The following is a 19,277-nucleotide window of genomic DNA, read 5'->3' on the forward strand; positions in this document are numbered from 1 at the left end:
TCTGCGGTTACAAACTAGCCTGGAGCGCCATCTGCTGTTAAAAACTAGCCTGGAGCGCCATCTGCTGTTAAAAACTAGCCTAGAGCGCCATCTGCGGTTAAAAACTAGCCTGGAGCGCCATCTGCTGTTAAAAACTAGCCTGGAGCGTCATCTGCTGTTAAAAACTAGCCTAGAGCGTCATCTGCTGTTAAAAACTAGCCTGGAGCGCCATCTGCTGTTAAAAACTAGCCTGGAGCGTCATCTGCGGTTAAAAACTAGCCTGGAGCGTCATCTGCTGTTAAAAACTAGCCTGGAGCGCCATCTGCGGTTAAAAACTAGCCTGGAGCGCCATCTGCGGTTAAAAACTAGCCTGGAGCGTCATCTGCTGTTAAAAACTAGCCTGGAGCGCCATCTGCTGTTAAAAACTAGCCTAGAGCGTCATCTGCGGTTAAAAACTAGCCTGGAGCGTCATCTGCTGTTAAAAACTAGCCTGGAGCGCCATCTGCGGTTAAAAACTAGCCTGGAGCGTCATCTGCTGTTAAAAACTAGCCTGGAGCGCCATCTGCGGTTAAAAACTAGCCTGGAGCGCCATCTGCGGTTAAAAACTAGCCTGGAGCGTCATCTGCTGTTAAAAACTAGCCTGGAGCGCCATCTGCTGTTAAAAACTAGCCTGGAGCGTCATCTGCGGTTAAAAACTAGCCTGGAGCGCCATCTGCTGTTAAAAACTAGCCTGGAGCGCCATCTGCGGTAAAAAACTAGCCTGGAGCGCCATCTACTGTTAAAAACTAGCCTGGAGTGCCATCTGCGGTTAAAAACTAGCCTGGAGCGTCATCTGCTGTTAAAAACTAGCCTGGAGCGCCATCTGCTGTTAAAAACTAGCCTAGAGCGTCATCTGCGGTTAAAAACTAGCCTGCAGCGCCATCTGCGGTAAAAAACTAGCCTGGAGCGCCATCTATTGTTAAAAACTAGCCTAGAGTGCCATCTGCTGTTAAAAACTAAGAGAATCGATTCGAGAGAGAATGGTGATACATTCAGAAAATATTGGAATTGATCTACGAATCGTGATGAACAATTTATTTTCCCAGCCCTAATTAAAAACAGATGATCTGATCTGTTAGAGTTAGAAAAAACAAAAGTCATAGTCTGCAGTTAGGGATGCACGGATATGAACATTTTGGCCGATACAGATAACCGATCATTCTTTATACTTGAAAGCCGATAGCCAATAAATCTAAATCCAAATTTTTTATATAATTTTTGAGTGGCTGATTACAAAAACAAAAGTCTCACCATTAAAAGCCATACCTCAAACACAATTATAATGATGTTGTCATTATAATTTTATGTAGCCGATATGACAGAACTTGTGCTGTCATATAATGTTGCACTGAACTCTATTTTCCTTTTTTGAAGTGATTCCAATCATATTTAAAGCAATTCATATCCATCATGATGAACAGTTCGCATCTGAAGTGTCTCAGCTGAAGGAAATAATGCATTATTTATCGGCTTTAAAATATCTGCCAAATTTTCTTATTGGGCCGAAAACAATAACATTAAAAACGACATGTATCGGCCGATACCGATATTGTGGCTGATAAATTGTGCATCCCTAGTTACTATAACAGTAGTTCAACTAGCGCTCATTCTTATGTAAATGCAGTGTGCAATAGAGAGGTCAGCAGAGGGATTGAGGTCACACACACACACACACATACACATATATTGTCGTGACAGGCTAGTGCTCGCTCAACAGGAATATGGACATCTTGGGCTATTTGTGTATAGTAAAAGCAAATGTGAGTGTTTGTGTGTGAGCTCTTGTTGAAGTGTTTGGTACTGAAGCTTCTTCTTTGTGTGTGTGTGTGTGTGTGTGTGTGTGTGTGTGTGTGTGTGTGTGTGTGTGTGTGTGTGTGTGTGTGTGTGTGTGTGTGTGTGTGTGTGACGCAGGATCTGAGGAAGCTGGTGTCTCCGCTGCTGAAGAGCTTCCAGGCCGAGGTGAGTGTCGTCACATCATGAATGTGTGTGTGCGATGCTGTCGATGTGTGTTAACGCGTGTTCCCTCTCTCGGTCTCCTCTAGATCGATGCGTTGAGTAAGAGGAGTAAAGAGTCGGAGACGGCCTTTCTGAACGTCTATAAACGGCTGATCGATGTGCCGGGTACGTCTGATAAAAACGCCACAATCTCAAATATTCCCCTTCATATTGCAGTCATAGCAGGTGGTAATAATAAAGATGTGAATATGTTAATGGAGAGCAGTTGCTCATGACCTGCTGTGGATGATTATGACAGCGCTGATGCGGTTTGTGTTGTACTGTGATATGATGATATGCATATTTGATCTGTGAATGAGCAGCCGGCAACAGGAAAGCAAAGACATTTCAAAATAAGAGTCCTGGTGCATTTCAGGCTGGTTTATGAGCAGAAGGCTCACATTATGGATTAAATCTGGTCTTTATAAGTCTTTTAGTGGCACAATAAACTGTGTCTGGCATGTTATTCAACACAAACTCTGGGCCACGGGAGGAAAAAACTAAAAACTGTGTGTGTCTGTCTCTCTGTGTGTCTGTGTCTCTCTCTCTCTCTCTGTGTGTGTGTGTGTGTCTGTCTCTCTCTCTGTGTGTCTGTGTCTCTCTCTCTCTCTGTGTGTGTGTGTGTGTGTGTGTAGACCCGGTGCCGGTGTTGGAGCTGTCTCAGCAGCTGCATCTGAAGGTTCAGAGGATGCATGACATCGACACGGAGAACCAAAAGCTGCGTGAGACACTCGAGGAATACAACAAAGAGTTCGCTGAGGTCAAGAACCAGGGTGAGACACACTCACACACACCACTGGAGACGGCCTGCGTCGGCTCTGCCACTGACGGCTCGTGTTCGGCTGAGTATCGCTATCAGGCCTGATACTGCACTCATTACAGTGTAAAAACATTAAAGGAGGGACAGTTCACCCAAAAATGAAAATCATTTACTTGCTCTCATGTGGTTCCAAACCTGTGTGAGTTTCTGCACACAAAGGAAGATATTTTGAAGAATTAAGCATTGAAGTATTTATTTTACTATGGAAGTCAATGGGGTCCATCAACTTTGATTTCTGACATTCTTCAAAATATCTTCTTTTGTGTTCAGAAACTCACACAGGTTTGGAACAACATGAGAGTAAGTAAATGATTTTCATTTTTGGGTGAACTGTCCCTTTAATTGTTACCTAATATCTGTGTAACGAGGGCTTCCCTAAATGATTAAAAGGCACATAACACACACAGTGTCTGCCAATCTCATGTTAATCTTGAGTAACTATAGAGTAGTATTGCATCCTTCATATCTCTGAAGAGTCTTTAGTTTGATCAGATTTATAAAAGACAGATACAGCTGTACCGAATCTTTCTGAAAACATGCGAGATCCATTCGGCACAGAAACAAACACTCTTGCACAATCTCGGTTGCTGCCCTGGAACGAACTGGATTAAACACAGTGATGCGCACCGATATATCATTTAGTATAAACACTGCAATATTCCATAAAAAACAAGAATTGTCCATTTTGATTTTATGGTGACTTTAAGAATAAAAATGAATAAAGGAAACATTTACTAAAAAAATTAAGCCAAGTAATATTATTCATATTCTTTCTTTCCCAAAAAAAAAAAAAAAAGAAGTAAAAATGCAATGAAAATTCTGGGGTTTTTTACGGTCTGTATCGAACTCATTCAAGAAAAATCATGTTTGAGTGTGTGTGTCACAGCTTCACAGTGATGTGTGTGTCCTGAGAGCAGGGGCGGCGCCAGATAATTTTTAACGCCGGTGCTGAGGAGGTGCTAGATCATTGACAGGGAGCTGCGCAATTATAGATATATATATATATATATAATATAAATACTATTAATAGAGGAGCAAAACTTGGCCACTCAATACTTAATTATTTTAATTATAATAATAATAATAATAAAAATTTATTTCTTCAGCACATTTAAACACAACACGAGTTGACCAAAGTGCTTTACAGATTCCACATTTCAAAAAACATAAAAAGGACAGACATAAAAAGGATACAAATCATTCCGAGCCACAAAGACTAAAAGCAATTAAAAGCCACAGTAAATAGATAAGTCTTCAACGCAGACTTAAAAGCTTCAATGGAATCGTAAGCCTTGATGTAAGCAGGGAGACCATTCCAAAGCCTCGGTGCAGCCACCGAGAAGGCTCGGTCTCCCTTCGTTTTCAGGCGAGATTTTGGAACCTTTAGCAGTGAGCTTTGCGATGATCTTAATGGTCTAGAGGTGCAGTGATGCTGCAATAGCTCAGAGATATAAGCAGGGGCTTGTCCATGTAGACCCTTATACACCATTAAAAGGACCTTAAATTGCACCCTAAACTCCACCGGGAGCCAGTGTAAGGAGGCCAGAACTGGAGTGATGCAAGAATATTTACTGGTCCCAGTCAGCAATCTGGCCGCTGCGTTCTGCACTAGTTGCAGACGCGCCAGAGATTTTTTGGACACACCAACATACAGGGAATTGCAATAATCTAATCTGGACGAGATAAAAGCATGGATAACAATTTCCATATCTTTAGTAGACAGAAAACCTTTCATTCTGGCAATCCCTCTAAGCTGAAAGAAGCTGCCCTTCACCACTGCATTTATCTGTTTGTCGAATTTTAATTCGGCGTCAAAGATCACTCCGAGGTTTCTAGCATGCGTCGTGACCTTTGAGCCAAGAGTACCAAGCTCCACTGAAATCTGTTCAGCTCGCTTCGGTGGGCCAAACACCATCACTTCAAATTTTGATTCGTTCAGCTGAAGGAAGCTATCTGCCATCCATTGTTTTATCTCATCCAAGCAATTCAACAACGATGACCCTCTAGCCTTATCCTCAACATTCAAAGGAAAATACAATTGGGTATCGTCAGCGTAACAGTGGTATGCCACTCCATGTTTCTGACAGATCAGGCCCAGGGGGAGCATATATAGTGAGAATAGGACTGGACCAAGGCATGAGCCTTGAGGTACCCCACAAACAACAGGGCAGACAGAAGAGGTAGAGGTCCCTATTTCCACCGCAACGGTCCTCCCCTGAAGATATGAGGCAAACCAGGATAACACAGTCCCCCCAATACCCACCCACTTACTCAATCGTTCAAGAAGAATCCCATGGTCCACTGTGTCAAAGGCCGCGCTAAGATCCAGTAATACTAGCGCTGTGCAATTCCCTGCATCCACTGATAACAACAGGTCATTCGATACTCTAAGGCGGGCAGTTTCTGTGCTATGTTGCGATCTAAAACCTGACTGAAAAGTGTCAAAAATGTTATGTTTGTTTAAAAAAATAGTGAGTCGCTTAAGTACCACCTTCTCCAGCAATTTAGATAAGAAAGGTACCTTAGAAATAGGTCTGTAATTGCTTAGCACCGTAGGGTCTAAACTTGATTTCTTTAAAAACGGTTGAACAAGAGCATGTTTGTAATAAGATGGCACCCTCTGTTAGACTCTGGTTAACTAGGACTGTAATAGTGTGCCCCACCGCACCCCAAGCCTGAATCAACAAACGAGGTGGTAAAATGTCCAAAGAACAAAAAGCTGGCTTCAGGTGTAGGGCAATATCTAGCAATTCGTCCCCGGAAACAGACTCAAATGTGGTCATCACACCCCGAGCACACACATCATGTGAAGGATCCAGACTGCTTTGGGCACTGACAGAGTGCACAATGCTGGCTCTGATCATTGTGATCTTGTCCATAAAATACTGAGCGAACTTTTCACTGGCTCTCCCCTCGTGATCAAAAACAAAGGGGCTAGCAGGACTCATCACCGAATTAATCACACGGAATAAAATTCTTGGGCTGTGTTGATTTTTAGAGATTAAGTCCGAGAAATGTTTCTCCTTAGCCACTTTTACAAACTTTTGATAAGAAAGCATACGCTCTCTAATGATCTCATATGAGACCTGCAGTTTGTCCTTCAACCATTTCCTCTCTGCCTGCCTCCATGATTGCCTCAACAATCGACTCTCATCGTTAAGCCAGGGCTGGTTTACAGTTCTTGCTTTAACCTGTCTCCAGTGGGCGATACAATCCAATATATTGTTGCATTCTGAATTAAAATCTAAAACACGATCCTCTACACTCTGGTTTACATCATGGAGATTCATTGTTGACTTGTGAATATTATATAGTTCTGAGAACCTAAGAGCTGATGCAGTATTTATTGCCCGGGCACGACGACCCACTGTTCCTGGAGCCGCAATCCGCCTGGCAATAGTGACATTAAATGAAATGACAAAGTGATCAGACAACCCCAAGTTCTCTATAGTCAGATCCCCCACCGGGACACCCCAGGACAAAACTAAATCCAGAGTGTGCCCCTGTTTATGTGTTGCACCGGTCACCGATTGCGTAAGGTTAAAGGAATCGAGTAATAACAGAAAATCTTGAACTAAGGGCTTCTCAGGGCAGCAGATATGAATATTGAAATCGCCTAAAATGACAAGATTGTCATCACAAGTCATCATACATGATAAGAACTCTGAGAACTCTCTTATAAACTCCGTGTTAACACTGGGAGGTCTATAGATTATTGCAAATGTGACTGGCTTAATCAAATCGACTATAAATACCTGTACTTCGAAACTAACATAATTATCAACTGACACCAGCCGACATTTCATAGAATTCTTAAAAATAGACGCAATCCCCCCTCCCCGTCCCCCCGTCCTTGGAGAGTTCAAAGCATTATAGTCATTAGGTGAAGCTTCAGCGAGGGAGCCACGATTGTGATCACTGAGCCATGTTTCAGTCATTAAAAATAAATCCAAGGCACGAGAGGAGATGAGATCGTTAATTAAAAATGTTTTGTTATTAAGAGATCTTAAGTTCAACAGGGCGATCTTAATGATTGTACCTTGGGTTGATTGATAATCAGGGATGGGAGCATATTCCAGGCACCGGAGATTCTCGGGGATACTCCCTCTCTTCCTGAAGCGCCGCTGCGAGTCTTTAATACCTGCTGACCGCGCCCGGCGCCGCGGGTAAACCTCCACCAGGCAAGAGACCCTTTCGTCCCGATAACCCCACGAGAGATGCCGGGGAGAGGAGTCGATGAAATCAATGAACTTAAATTATCACAATTAAAGTTTCAATTGTATTAAATTGAACAAGCAGAACATTCAGCATTCAATCAAATATTCTTAAAGATTTATTGTTAATAATGTTATTTCAACATATCTCGTTATTTTGACATAATATGTGTGCGTGCAACAAACAAGCATTTGTAAATCCGGTGACACACGTGCATTGATTTTTTTTAGTAATAAACAGTGTATTCTGTGTCAGTGTCGGCTGCAAAGATGAAGTTGACGATCGCCATCTCTCTACTGTAGTGAACGCACCTATAGAGAGAAATGCACATAATGGATTACATAATCAGAGAGTAGCCTATTTCTTTTCGTTTTGAATTGTTTCGTTTAAAGACATTCTAAGCTTTCTAAAGATATATTTCTCATGTCTGAGAGGCATACGCTGAGTTTCAGTTAATTTATGAGATGCGCTCCAGTTCACAAGCATAACGACTATATAGCAACTTAACTTATCTTGTTATTTCGAGATATTTTCTTTTTTTTTGTCTTCACCATGCGGTTCATGGGTTCTTTAGAATACAGCCTGAATATAATGCTTCCAGAAATTATTTTCCAGGGTGGCATCAGGGTGCTTTGGTCTTTCTTAGGGATGCTGAAGCACTGCTAGACCCTCCCTAGCGCCGCCCATGCCTGAGAGCTCGAATAGTGTGGTTGATATTTGCCGTGTGTGTGTGTGTGTGTGTGTGTGTGTGTGTGTGTGTGTGTGTGTGTGTGTGTGTGTGTGTGTGTGTGTGTGTGTGTGTGTGCAGAGGTCACCATTAAAACCCTGAAGGACAAGATCAGAGAATATGAGCAGAGCGTGAGGAACCAGGCGGAGAATCTGGCCCTGGAGAAACAGCAGCAGATTCATAAAGACTACGCTGAGAAAGAGAGGTCAGTTCCCGTTGCGTGCTGAAGATCAGTATGTGTGTGTGTGTGTGTGTGTGTGTGTGTGTGTGTGTGTGTGTGTGAGAGCCGGTCTGTACATCACTTGACTTAATTGTTATCATAGCAGGAAAACCCTCCAATAACATACATTACATTGCAGAAAAATGATCTGGTATTTCTCTTCTGCCACTCTAGATTGTGTGTTTATCAGTTTGTGTGAGTTGTAATTATTGAAATGTTTAACTCCTGTCCTGATCAAACTCCATCAAACCTGCCCGTCATTCTCTAGTAATCCTGAAGACTGTCATTGGCCTGTTCAGCTGTGAGATTTGGAGATCCCAGATTTAAATATTATTAGCATCATCTAATCATAGTCTGTTTTTGGATCCTGTCATGTTTGTGTCTAACAGGAAGTTCCAGGAGTCACATGAGTCTCTGGTGTGTAAACTACAGGAAACTGAACTGAAAGCCCAGAGCCTGCAGACAGGTGTGTGTGTGTGTATGTGTGTGTCTGTCTGTCTGTCTGTCTGTCTGTCTGTCTGTCTGTCTGTCTGTCTGTCTGAGCGAGCGAGAGCGTGCGTGCTGGAGATTGTTACTGTATTATAGATTATTACATGACGTTGTGTCTCTGCAGCTCTTGAACGAACTCAGACGGAGCTTTTTTACCTGAAGACTAAATATGATGAAGAGTCCACTGCAAAGTAAGTGTGTGTTTTTGTGTTAAACTACTTCATACGCGGATCATCATTCATATTCATTGATTCGTCAAGTGAACTACTACAATAACACCACTGTTCAGAAGATTTAAGGTCAGTAGATTTTGAAAGAAACTAATACTTCAAGGACGCATTCAATTGAAGGAAAGTGACAGTAAAGACATTTATAATGTAAATAAATGCTGTTCTGTAAAATAAAATGTATCAAGGTTTACGCACAAATATTGGCAGCACAACTGTTTTCAACATTGATGATTATCAGACATGTTTCTTGAGCAGCAGATTAGTCTGACCTGGTGAAAACAGAAAGAAATTTAGAGGAAACCAAGAAAGACGTCTTTTGTTGTCTGGTGTGCTCATAATCCAGAAACACATATCGTAAGGAAGTGTGTTATAACCTTGCAGCTGTAGATAAAATAACTAACAGAAGTGAAGTTCACTGTTGTTTTTACTCTTCCAGTCAAAATGCTTGACTTCAGAGCTGATGAATGTGTTTCCTGTAGAAATGGTCTTGCCCATAGTGACATTAAATCAATTCAATTCACGTTTATTTGTATAGCGCTTTTCACTATACAGATAATTTCAAAGCAGAAAATGCATGAGTCCACATTGCAATTTAGAGTGATCTGTTATCAGAGGAGACTGTCTAAGTTATGCATTTCAGAAATGTACATATACAATATAAATACGTAGACCTACACCACAAAACTAGTTGAGGATAAATTATTTAAAATTGGGGAATTCCAGCGTTTTGGACGTGACATTTGCGGTCAAAACTTGAAATATAAATTGTATAAAAGTGTGTTGTAACGCAAGCGTTACTGAACATGTAATATAGTAAAATATTACTGAAAATTGATTAGTAATGCCTTACACTACTGCGTTACAGCAAACAGTAATATGTTACTGTAATGCATTACTTTTGTAACGCGTTACTCCCAACACTGCATATATCAGATGTTCTCAGAGTGTATGCTACATTAAAGCACGTTTGTACATGTGTGTCTTATGATGGATGTGTGTGTCTCTCAGGGCTGATGAGATTGACATGGTGATGACGGATGTGGAGCGAGCCAATCAGGTGCAGTCATGAGTTTGAGTGTGTATAGTGAAGATCCTCTCTAATGCCTGGCTCACACTACAGGAGTTTTAGGCCGATTAAACCCAGATTTGGACCTCGATCGTTTCCGATGTTCGGCGCAGATTATCTGGTATTGTGAGGCGTTCACAAATCGAATCTTGCTCCTCCCGATCTGCTTTTACACAAATCGTGCTCGCCTTGATCATATCAAACATGTTTGATATTTAGGATTTTAAAACGGGATGAGCAAGACTGTGATTACGTCAGTACTGTCACAATAGGTAATAAGAAACAACTCTACGAGGAGACGGATGTGACAGACATTTTGAAATGCGCTATAGCGGTAAAAAAATCTAGCACACTACCAGATAGTAATACAGGCAATTCAGTTCTTACCTCCAATTCTCGCTGAACAATGCATGTTGACCCCATCTCCCCAACCATTTCCCGCTTTTTTTTCTCACAACAAACAATAATTATTGATATAGCAAGTTATACAGCGTGTTTCAGTATTCATTTTGTTTACATCCGCTTTTCCTCTTCCGATCTGCTGCGTGAGATCACGTGAGGTGCTTCCTCTGGCACGATAATCTTAAGTGTGCTGCAGCCAGATTTCACAATCGGTTAGGCTTTTAACACTCCTGTAGTGTGAGCCAGTCTGAGAGCGGCCGAGAGTCTGGTGGAGCTGTTAACTGGTGGTGTTTTCCTGCAGAGAGCAGACGCTGCTGAGAGAGAAGCTGAAGCTCTGAGAGAGCAGATCAGATCAACACAAGCGCCGACACGCACGGACAACACGCCATACACGGTACCAGCTCACATTATAACACTTATACATATTTAAGCACAGGCGCGTAATTTTGTAATTTACGCACCATTTGTAATTTTAATGTGTCTGGCTTCCAGTGTCATTCTCTTCCAGTTATTTTTAGCTGTACAAAAAGCTCTTTATTCTGCTTGATATTGCAGACTGGAATTTCTTACTATATTATTTTAATGTAGTGTCTTAATTATAAACACAATGGTTTGTAGCTGCTATTATAATCACTGAAGCTGTCAATCACCAACGCAAGATACACAAAGCTGTACTCTCGCGAAACTCCTGTTATAATCAATGAAGCTGTGCTATGAATCTCTTATTGACATTGTGTTTATACCTTTGTTGGTCATAATGAAGGGATTTGCGAAAATGCAGAACTCAAACTCAGCGGTGTTGACTGGATTCTGACTAACAAACACATCTGATTGGCCACTGCGTTCATGCGCTCAAGAGACATGACTGAATGGCTACAAAGCTCAACACTGTAGAAACATGTTGCAAATATAAACATTTGATGCTCTTCACAGTGCGCTTACACTGCAGAACAGCAGGTATCTTCACAGTAAATTATCAAATACAAATGGCAAAGCTGGCATATATTTTTAATGCAGGAAAAACCCTATTGTTGACTAAGAAATGCTAATGTCAGTGTTGGTCAGCGTTCATGTTGGTCATGCCTCATTCATCGCAACACGTTCACAGGAAACCTCTGAACCTCTGTTCCCCACGTTTACAGGTGTGTGTGTGTGTGTGTGTGTGTGTGTTCATACGATGCTCAGTATTGTTGTGTGTGTTCAGCAGGACGAGTGTGCGGAGCTGGTGCCTCGCTCCAGTGTGGAGGCTGAGCTCAGTGCGAAGGAGCGTGAGATGCTGCAGCTGGTGGAGGATGTTCAGAGACTACAGGCCAGCCTGTCCTCGCTCAGAGAGAGATCCGACACACACACCAGTCGACTGCAGCAGCAGCTCCAGGACAAGACCACCGCGCTCCAGGTGCGCAACACACACTCATGTGCACAACACACACTCACATGCACTGCTGCGTTACAGGTACAGTTCACCCAAAAATTAAAATAAATTTTATCACCTTCATGTGCTTCCAAACCTGTATGAGTTTCTTTCTTCTGTTATACAAAAAAGAAGATATTTTGAAGAATGTCAGTAACAAACAGTGGATGATGCACTATTGACTTCCATAGTAGGAATACTATGGAAGTCAATGGTGCCTGTGAGACAACATATCTTCGCAGACCTGCTGTCCGGCAAAACTGGTGAACTCTCTCCCCAGCAAGTATGTAACGGAGGCTCTCCAAGGTCCACTTGATTGCCAGACCTTCCTTCTCCACTGTGGAGTACCTGGTTTCTCTTGGCAGCAATTTCCTGCTCAGGAACGCAATGGGCCTTTCTTCACCCACATCTACCTGGGCCATGACTGCTCCAATTCACACAGAACAGGCATCTTTGAACGATGAATTCCTTTGTGAAATCTGGACTTTTGAGGACAAAGCGTCGATACCACACCACCAGTCCCAAGAAGGATCGGATGTCCTTATTTGTCTTCGGTCTTGGGCTGTGTCGAACAGCTTCTACCTTGTCTACTTAAGGTTTTAGCTCTCCATTTCCCAGGTGGTAACCAAGGTAGTTGGTCTCTGACTTTGCCCACTCGCATTTAGCCACGTTTAAAGACAGGCCAGCCTCTTGGATCTTGGTCAGGGTCTTTTTGAGATGTAGAAGATGGTCCTACCAGGTCACACTGTATATGACAACATCATCCAAGTATATGCTGCTGACCACTCCTCACAGCGTTGGAACGTTGCGTGTACCCCATGCAGCCCGAACGGTAGGACCGAAAACTGATACAGCGCCAGCGTGGTCGGAATGCAGTGTAAGGTCTGGATGCCTCCTTCAGGGGTATTTGCCAATACCCTTATTAAAAGTCTAAGGTTGTAATTTACCTGGCTTGGCCGATCCTCTCCGGAAGATCGTCAATGCATGCCATTGGATATGCATCAAATCTTGACTGAGCATTCAGCTTGCTGAAGTTAATGCAGATGCGTAAGGTGTCGTCTTTCTTCAGGATGATAACAATTGGGCTGCTCCACTCACTTTTGAAGAGTTCAATAACTCCCAACTCCATCATCGTCTTGATCTCTGCCTTCAGGGGTGCCACCAGCCTCTCAGGAATACGATATGGCCGCTGTTGTGCAGGCATTTGATCTAGATGGTGAATTTGGTGTTGTCCCAGGTTGGTCCGCCCAGGCCTCTGATGGAACAGCGAGGTTTACCACACCAGAAGGTGGTGCAGCTCAGCCTGTTTGGATTCTTCCAGATGAAGCAAATCAGCGTCTGTTGGCTGTGCTGACTCTCTCACCTTCGGTTCTGGTAGTTCGTCCCCCTGATCTTCAAAACTAGATCTGATCAAGTGGTATTCACTAGATTTTGTATAGTTCATACAAGCTTGACTCATGCTTTTTTGCATTCGATAGGTGTAGACCCAACTCTATGCATGTTTTGTAAGATTCCCCTCTCTGTTAAACATTTTATTGGACTGTCCTGGGTTTAATTCAAGTAGAATGCACTTTTATGAAGTTATTTCACTTAAGGACTTATTTAGGAAGATTATGCCTTTACATGTATTATGTTATATAGATTATATATAATATGTTAATTAAAAAAAAATATATATATATATATAGATATAAAATGACTTGTGTTTGTTTGCTTGGTTTTATTGTATTTATATGATATTTGTATTTTTGTAATTTAATTTTTGCCATGAAAATAGCCTTATATGCTGACATGGCATTAAATAAAACAATCTCTCCCCCTGATTGTCTTCCACTTCACGAATCAGCAGCAATGTTTGCTGGGTGGCTCTTTCCAATCCTTCAGGAGATTAATGTGGTAAGTCTGTGTAGCCTTGCCTTTGTTGGGGTGATGAATCTCATACGTCACTGGTCCCATTTTCCGAACGATGCTGTAGGGTCCTTGCCACTTCATCAGCAGTTTGTTCATAGACGTTGGGAGCAGTAACAAAACCTTTTGTCCAGGTTGCAGTTCTCGGCATCTGGCATGTTGGACATACCAAGTCTTCTGTGCCTTTAGTGCCAGTCGGAGGTTCTCTAGGTCCTTCTTCCTGTACCTCTCTTGGCGATCTCTCATCTCAAAGACGTACTGGACAATGCTCTTCTCAGACTTTGTCTGCTCTTCAGTCAAAGGGCCGTCCCACCTTTTCCGCAGGATATCCAGCGACCCTTGGACCCGACATTAATTCTGGAGCTCAAATGGAGAAAAGCCTGTCGACGCTTGTGGTACCTCCCTGTAGGCAAATGGCAAGAATGGTAGCCACTTGTCCCAGTCCCTACCGGTATCTGACGCAAACTTGCGGAGCATGTTCTTGAGCATGTTCACAGTCCTTCGGTCTGTGGATGGTATGGGCTGGTCTTTATTGCGGTGATGCCTAGCTGTCAGTGCAGAAGCTTTATCATCCGTGATGTAAAATTGGTCCCTTGATCCGTGAGAATCTCATCTGGTATTCCCACTCTGGAGGACAGCTGGACGAGAGCATTGATGATCTTGGGTGTAGTGATGGAACTGAGAGGGAAGTCTTCGGGATACCTCGTTGCATAATCGCTGATGACCAGTATGTATTGGTGCCTTGCACTGCTTTTTTCCAGAGGTCCCACAATGTCCATGGCGATGCGCTGAAAGAGTACAGATATAACAGGCAGAGGATGAAAGGTGCCCTATCCCATCGACATCACTTGTTTTTTGTTTTTTTTTGTATAACAAAAAAAATGAAGTCATTGATAACAACATATTGTTCGTCACACAAATCATTGTCCCTCCAACACTTTATCAAACAATGGTTTTAAAGACTCGGCAGCTCTCTGCAATTCTCCAATATTTTCTGGGACCTGCCAGTCATGAATTTCAAGACCCTCAGTTTGGATCTTAGGGGCTGGAGTACCAAGACATTTTTCCAGTCACTGTTGGTGACTTGTCTTTCTGGGGCCCTTGGTCCCGCCTTGCAGCTGACTGTGGTGTAAGTCTGGCAACGGCTGCAAACCTGCTTTAAAGGGATAGTTCACCCAAAAATGAAAATTCTGTCAGTATTTACTCACCCTCATGTTGTTCCAACCCCGTAAGACCTTCGTTCATCTTTGGAACACGAATTAAGATATTTTTGATTAAATCTGAGAGCTGGATCACTCCTCCATAGGCTTCTTGCTGGCCCAGAAAAGTTATTAAAGACATTAAAATAGTCCAGGTGACTACAGTGGCTCAATCTTAAGTTTATCAAGCGACGAAAAAACTTTTCGGGGCTGGCAAGTGTCAATCCCTTAGAAGCCTATGGAGGAGTGATCCAGCTCTCAGATTTAATCGAAAATATCTTAATTCGTGTTCCGAAGATGAACGAAGGTCTTACGGGGTTGGAACAACATGAGGGAGAGTAAATACTGACAGAGTTTTCATTTTTGGGTGAACTAACCATTTAACCTGGGCTCGTGCTACAACAGGACAAGCAACATCAACATTTACAAAGGTGGTTACACAGTCTATAGCAGAATGCAACAGTTCAGTAAGCACTGTTAAGTCTCTCCCCAAAATCATGTCAGCAGGCAAGTCATCTAAAATAGCCACATAGCAACAGGTAAGTTTGGTCTCTACACACACGTTAATTTCGGCTTGGGGTTACTGCTTAACATCCCCATGAAACCGTCCCAGAAAATAAATTACCAAAGCTATATACACAAGTAACAAAGAAAAGAAAAATTACAAACAAAAACTGCACAAAAAGAACTAAGAAAAGATATAAATATCTATATACACACAAACTTCATCAAGGGTAACGAATTGCTCACGGCACTACTGTTGCACGCTCGCTCACCAAGTTAAACATCCCCAGATTTTTCCAATATCAGAATCAGAATCAGAAAGAGCTTTATTGCCAAGTGTGCTTGCACACACAAGGAATTTGTTTTGGTACTGAGGCTTCCAGTGGACATATACAAATACAACATGAAACATACTACAAATTATAAGAATAAAAAATAAAAATATAAATATATGAGAATAAAACTATCACAGTTGGGTTTAGTCAGAATAGACATTTTCAGATTTACAGATTATGAACCTATTTACAGTGTTTTGAATATTATAAATAAATAAATCTACATATAAGTATCACCTGAGTTGTGGGATATTGCACTAAACAGTGGGAGTATTGCACTTACAGGCATATGCCTTGGGAGGAGTGTTAACTGTTCAGGAGGGAAATGGCCTGTGGGAAGAAACTGTTCCTGTGCCGAGATGTTCTTGTGGCCAGTGATCTGAGTCTCCGTCTTGACGGTAACAGTTCAAACAGGTGGTGTCCAGGGTGAGTGGAGTCTGTGATGATTTTACCTGCTCTCTTCCTCACTCTGGAAGAGTACAGGTCCTGGAGGTTTGGCAGGGGGGCACCAATAACCCTCTCCCATATCCCATATACACACATAAAATAACGAAATCAGAAACAAAATGCAGACAAAATAAATACAAATATAGACAAATAATAATAAACACACAACAATAACGGCACATTTACATAATTCCCCTTATTAACACAAACAATGGACAAGCCGACTTCCGGTTGCGTTGTCCCGACGCACACAGACACTGGCACTATTTATCCAGGCCACTGGGTGGCGCTCGGGTCTGGCCAGCCGATAGAGATAACACAACACCAAAGACCGGCAACACAGACCCTGCAAACACTGAACACATGCAAGTATTAATGTCAAGTCAAGTCACCTTCATTTATATAGTGCTTTTAACAATATAGATTGTTTCAAAGCAGCTTTACAGTGCTAACAGGAAATTACAGTAACAGAGATTGTTTTGGCTTTACAGCAGCTCTAGAATAAAGTTATTGTCCAGCTAAAGTTAGTCTTGATTGATTGATTCACTTCCGTTAAAAAAATCATTAGTTATTGACTTTGGGGCCATTAACACAACACCGTTCTAACAGAAAACACTCAACGCGCTCCGGCCCACTTATCCGCACAAAACAGTGCCTGGTGGCTCGAGAACGCAAACCCTGAAATAGATTCCCAGGGGCAAGCCTTGAAAAATTTAGAAGAAAAAAAAAAAGTTCAGAGAAACAAAAGACAACTTAGATATGTGTGTGGTGTTATGCGCAGCGTGGATTTCAGGGATGGAAATGAAGTGGATATGTTTGCGTGTGTGAAAACCAGCTTGCTAACGGCGTGTGTGTGCACCCACATCGCCCCAGCAGGTAACGGAGGAACGAGGTAAGATGGGGTGTGTGTGCGTGCGTGCGTGCGTGTGTGTGTGTGTGTGTGTGTGTTGCGCTAACCAACAGGGACCGGTCACTCTGTCACAGTGCCCCATCAACTGTTTGGTTACTGACATTCTTCAAAGTATCTTCTATTTTGTTCAACAGAATAAAGAAATTCACACAGGTTTGGAAGCACATGAGGGGGAGTACATTTATTTTCATTTTTGGGTGAACTGTCCCTTTAAGGGCCGCTCACTATACTACACACACAGAAGTATCACATTATACTGTGTTAAAATTTTCATGTTCAGTTCTGACCTGCAAATTCACATAATATGAACCAGATCTGCACAGATCAGTTTATGGCAGTGGTAATGCTGGGCATTTGCATTGGCTAGCGCTCACAGATCATCATCAACAAGAACAATTAAAAACGGCGGTTTATGTCAGAAATGTTGCTGTTATGACTTGTTTCTTGATAAACGTCACTTATTGGTGATCCGTTGCTCTTGTAGCGCATCGTATGCATCGGATGGTCTGATCATAGACTTCAGTGGCCGCGTAACAGGTGTGTGTGTGTGTGGTTGAGCTCCAGTGCTGTACATTTGTCTTCATTACGGTCTCGTGATCTCTTCCAGCAACTGGAGGAGAAGCTGCAGACGCAGGCAGACTATGAGGAGGTGAAGAAAGAGCTCAGGTGAGAGTCCATCGTCCATGCATTGAAGAACTCACGCTTGGCCGTGGCAAACATTATTGGCCATTTTAATCAATTCGTCTACTCGAGTTATTGAAGGGTAAACCACAATTAAAGAAATGTGTGCACTTTTTGATATTTAATTGTTTTTTTATAATACGTCTTAAGACGTTTATATTTTTATTATATATATATATTTCTTTAATTGTTGGTTTAAATGTTGTTTTCAGCATCTCAGTTAGCCTGGGAAAACCCAGACAACTTCCGGCAAATTTAGATTTGCTCTGAAAGTTAGTCTGGCAAAGAGCTCATTGAAGTCCATTTCCAATCCGTCGAAATCGCGGCACCAATCAGAAACGTTGGGGCGGGCTTTACATGATGACGACAGCACAGCGACGGTGAAGCAGATTTTGTACATTTACAAAGATGGATGCCGCCGTGGAACTATGTGTGACGGTTATAGTTGAACACCGTCATTATAACTCGCCAAAACCGTGTTATTAAAATATTTTTTTCACAAACATTTATCATAGAGAATGTTTAAATACTAATACTACATCTCAGTAGGGCCTGCTGTTAAAACTACAAAAATATGGAGGGATTATTGGGTCAGATTGAAAACTAAAAGTCTAAAACTAAGAGTCTTAAATTAAAACTAAAAGTATAAAACTAAAAGTCTTAAATGAAAACTAAAAGTCTAAATCTGAAACTAAAAGTCTAAGTCAAAACTAAAAGTCTAAGTCGAAAATGAATTTTGTATTTAGGATTGGGCATTTGGTATTTAGGATAGGGCATTTAATCATTTAGCCATTTAGGATTGGGGATTTAGGATTGGGAATTTGGGGATTTAGGATTGGGCATTTGAGGATTGAGGAGTGTATGCAAATAAGTAGGCATGCGCTAAATAATTTCTGGCTGGGATTGAAATTTCTGGTGCGCAGAGGCACCTTATGGACAGCAGAGGGAGCTCCCAGTGCTAAGGAGCACACTGTAATGAAACTAAACAGAGCGAGTGAGCAGGCACCAGCCATTTCAAACCCCAGCCTCCAGTATTAGGCCCACGCCTCCTTATTTGCATACACTCCTCAGTCCTCAAATGCCCAATCCTAAATTCCCAATCCTAAATCCCCAATCCTAAATGGCTAAATGATTAAATGCCCAATCCTAAATACCAAATTCCCAATCCTAAAAGGCTAAATCCCCAATCATAAATGGCTAAATGATTAAAAGCCCAATCCTAAATACCAAATTCCCAATCCTAAAAGGCTAAATGCCCAATCTTAAAGGGCTAAATGACTAAATGCCCAATCCTAAATACAAAATGTCCTATCCTAAATACCAAATTCATTTTCGACTTAGACTTTTAGTTTCAGATTTAGACTTTTAAGGCCCGTTCACACCAAGCACGATAACTATAAAGATAACGATAAAGATATAATTCTAAAAATCGTTCTCCATATTAAAGAATAACAGAGTTCACAACACAACTATAACGATAAAGATATGAGGAACGATATCGTTGGGATCACTTTCAGAACGATTTTTTTCCAGCTGTCGAACGATAAAACACTGACAGCCAATCAGAATCCATTCTAATTTAAAGGTCTCGCGCATTTAAAATGGCAGATGACATTGCAGAGAAGTTAATCGTCGAGGTACAAAAAAATCCTCCACTGTTTGACAAGTCAAACCCCCTTTTCAAGGATACGTTCAAAAAG

General features: G+C 41.9%; 1 protein-coding gene across 2 annotated transcripts in view; it reads left to right on the forward strand.

Moving 5' to 3' along the window:
- cux1b (cut-like homeobox 1b) overlaps positions 1-19,277 on the forward strand; it is a 46,106-nt gene that overhangs the window by 15,426 nt on the left and 11,403 nt on the right. Inside the window, exons 3-12 of one of the 2 annotated variants that reach the window (XM_077197305.1) lie at positions 1,930-1,977; positions 2,061-2,139; positions 2,649-2,786; positions 7,857-7,980; positions 8,385-8,461; positions 8,609-8,675; positions 9,723-9,771; positions 10,484-10,576; positions 11,390-11,578; positions 17,504-17,562. In XM_077197305.1, coding sequence (XP_077053420.1) covers positions 1,930-1,977; positions 2,061-2,139; positions 2,649-2,786; positions 7,857-7,980; positions 8,385-8,461; positions 8,609-8,675; positions 9,723-9,771; positions 10,484-10,576; positions 11,390-11,578; positions 17,504-17,562 — 923 coding nt within the window. Of the gene's footprint in view, positions 1-1,929; positions 1,978-2,060; positions 2,140-2,648; positions 2,787-7,856; positions 7,981-8,384; positions 8,462-8,608; positions 8,676-9,722; positions 9,772-10,483; positions 10,577-11,386; positions 11,579-17,503; positions 17,563-19,277 lie in introns of both variants that reach the window. The other variant, XM_077197304.1, reaches the window with a different exon arrangement.

This window comes from Siphateles boraxobius, unplaced genomic scaffold (assembly GCF_051911475.1).
Source record: "Siphateles boraxobius isolate OS27281-9 unplaced genomic scaffold, OSU_SipBor_1 39, whole genome shotgun sequence".
Taxonomy (NCBI): domain Eukaryota; kingdom Metazoa; phylum Chordata; class Actinopteri; order Cypriniformes; family Leuciscidae; genus Siphateles; species Siphateles boraxobius.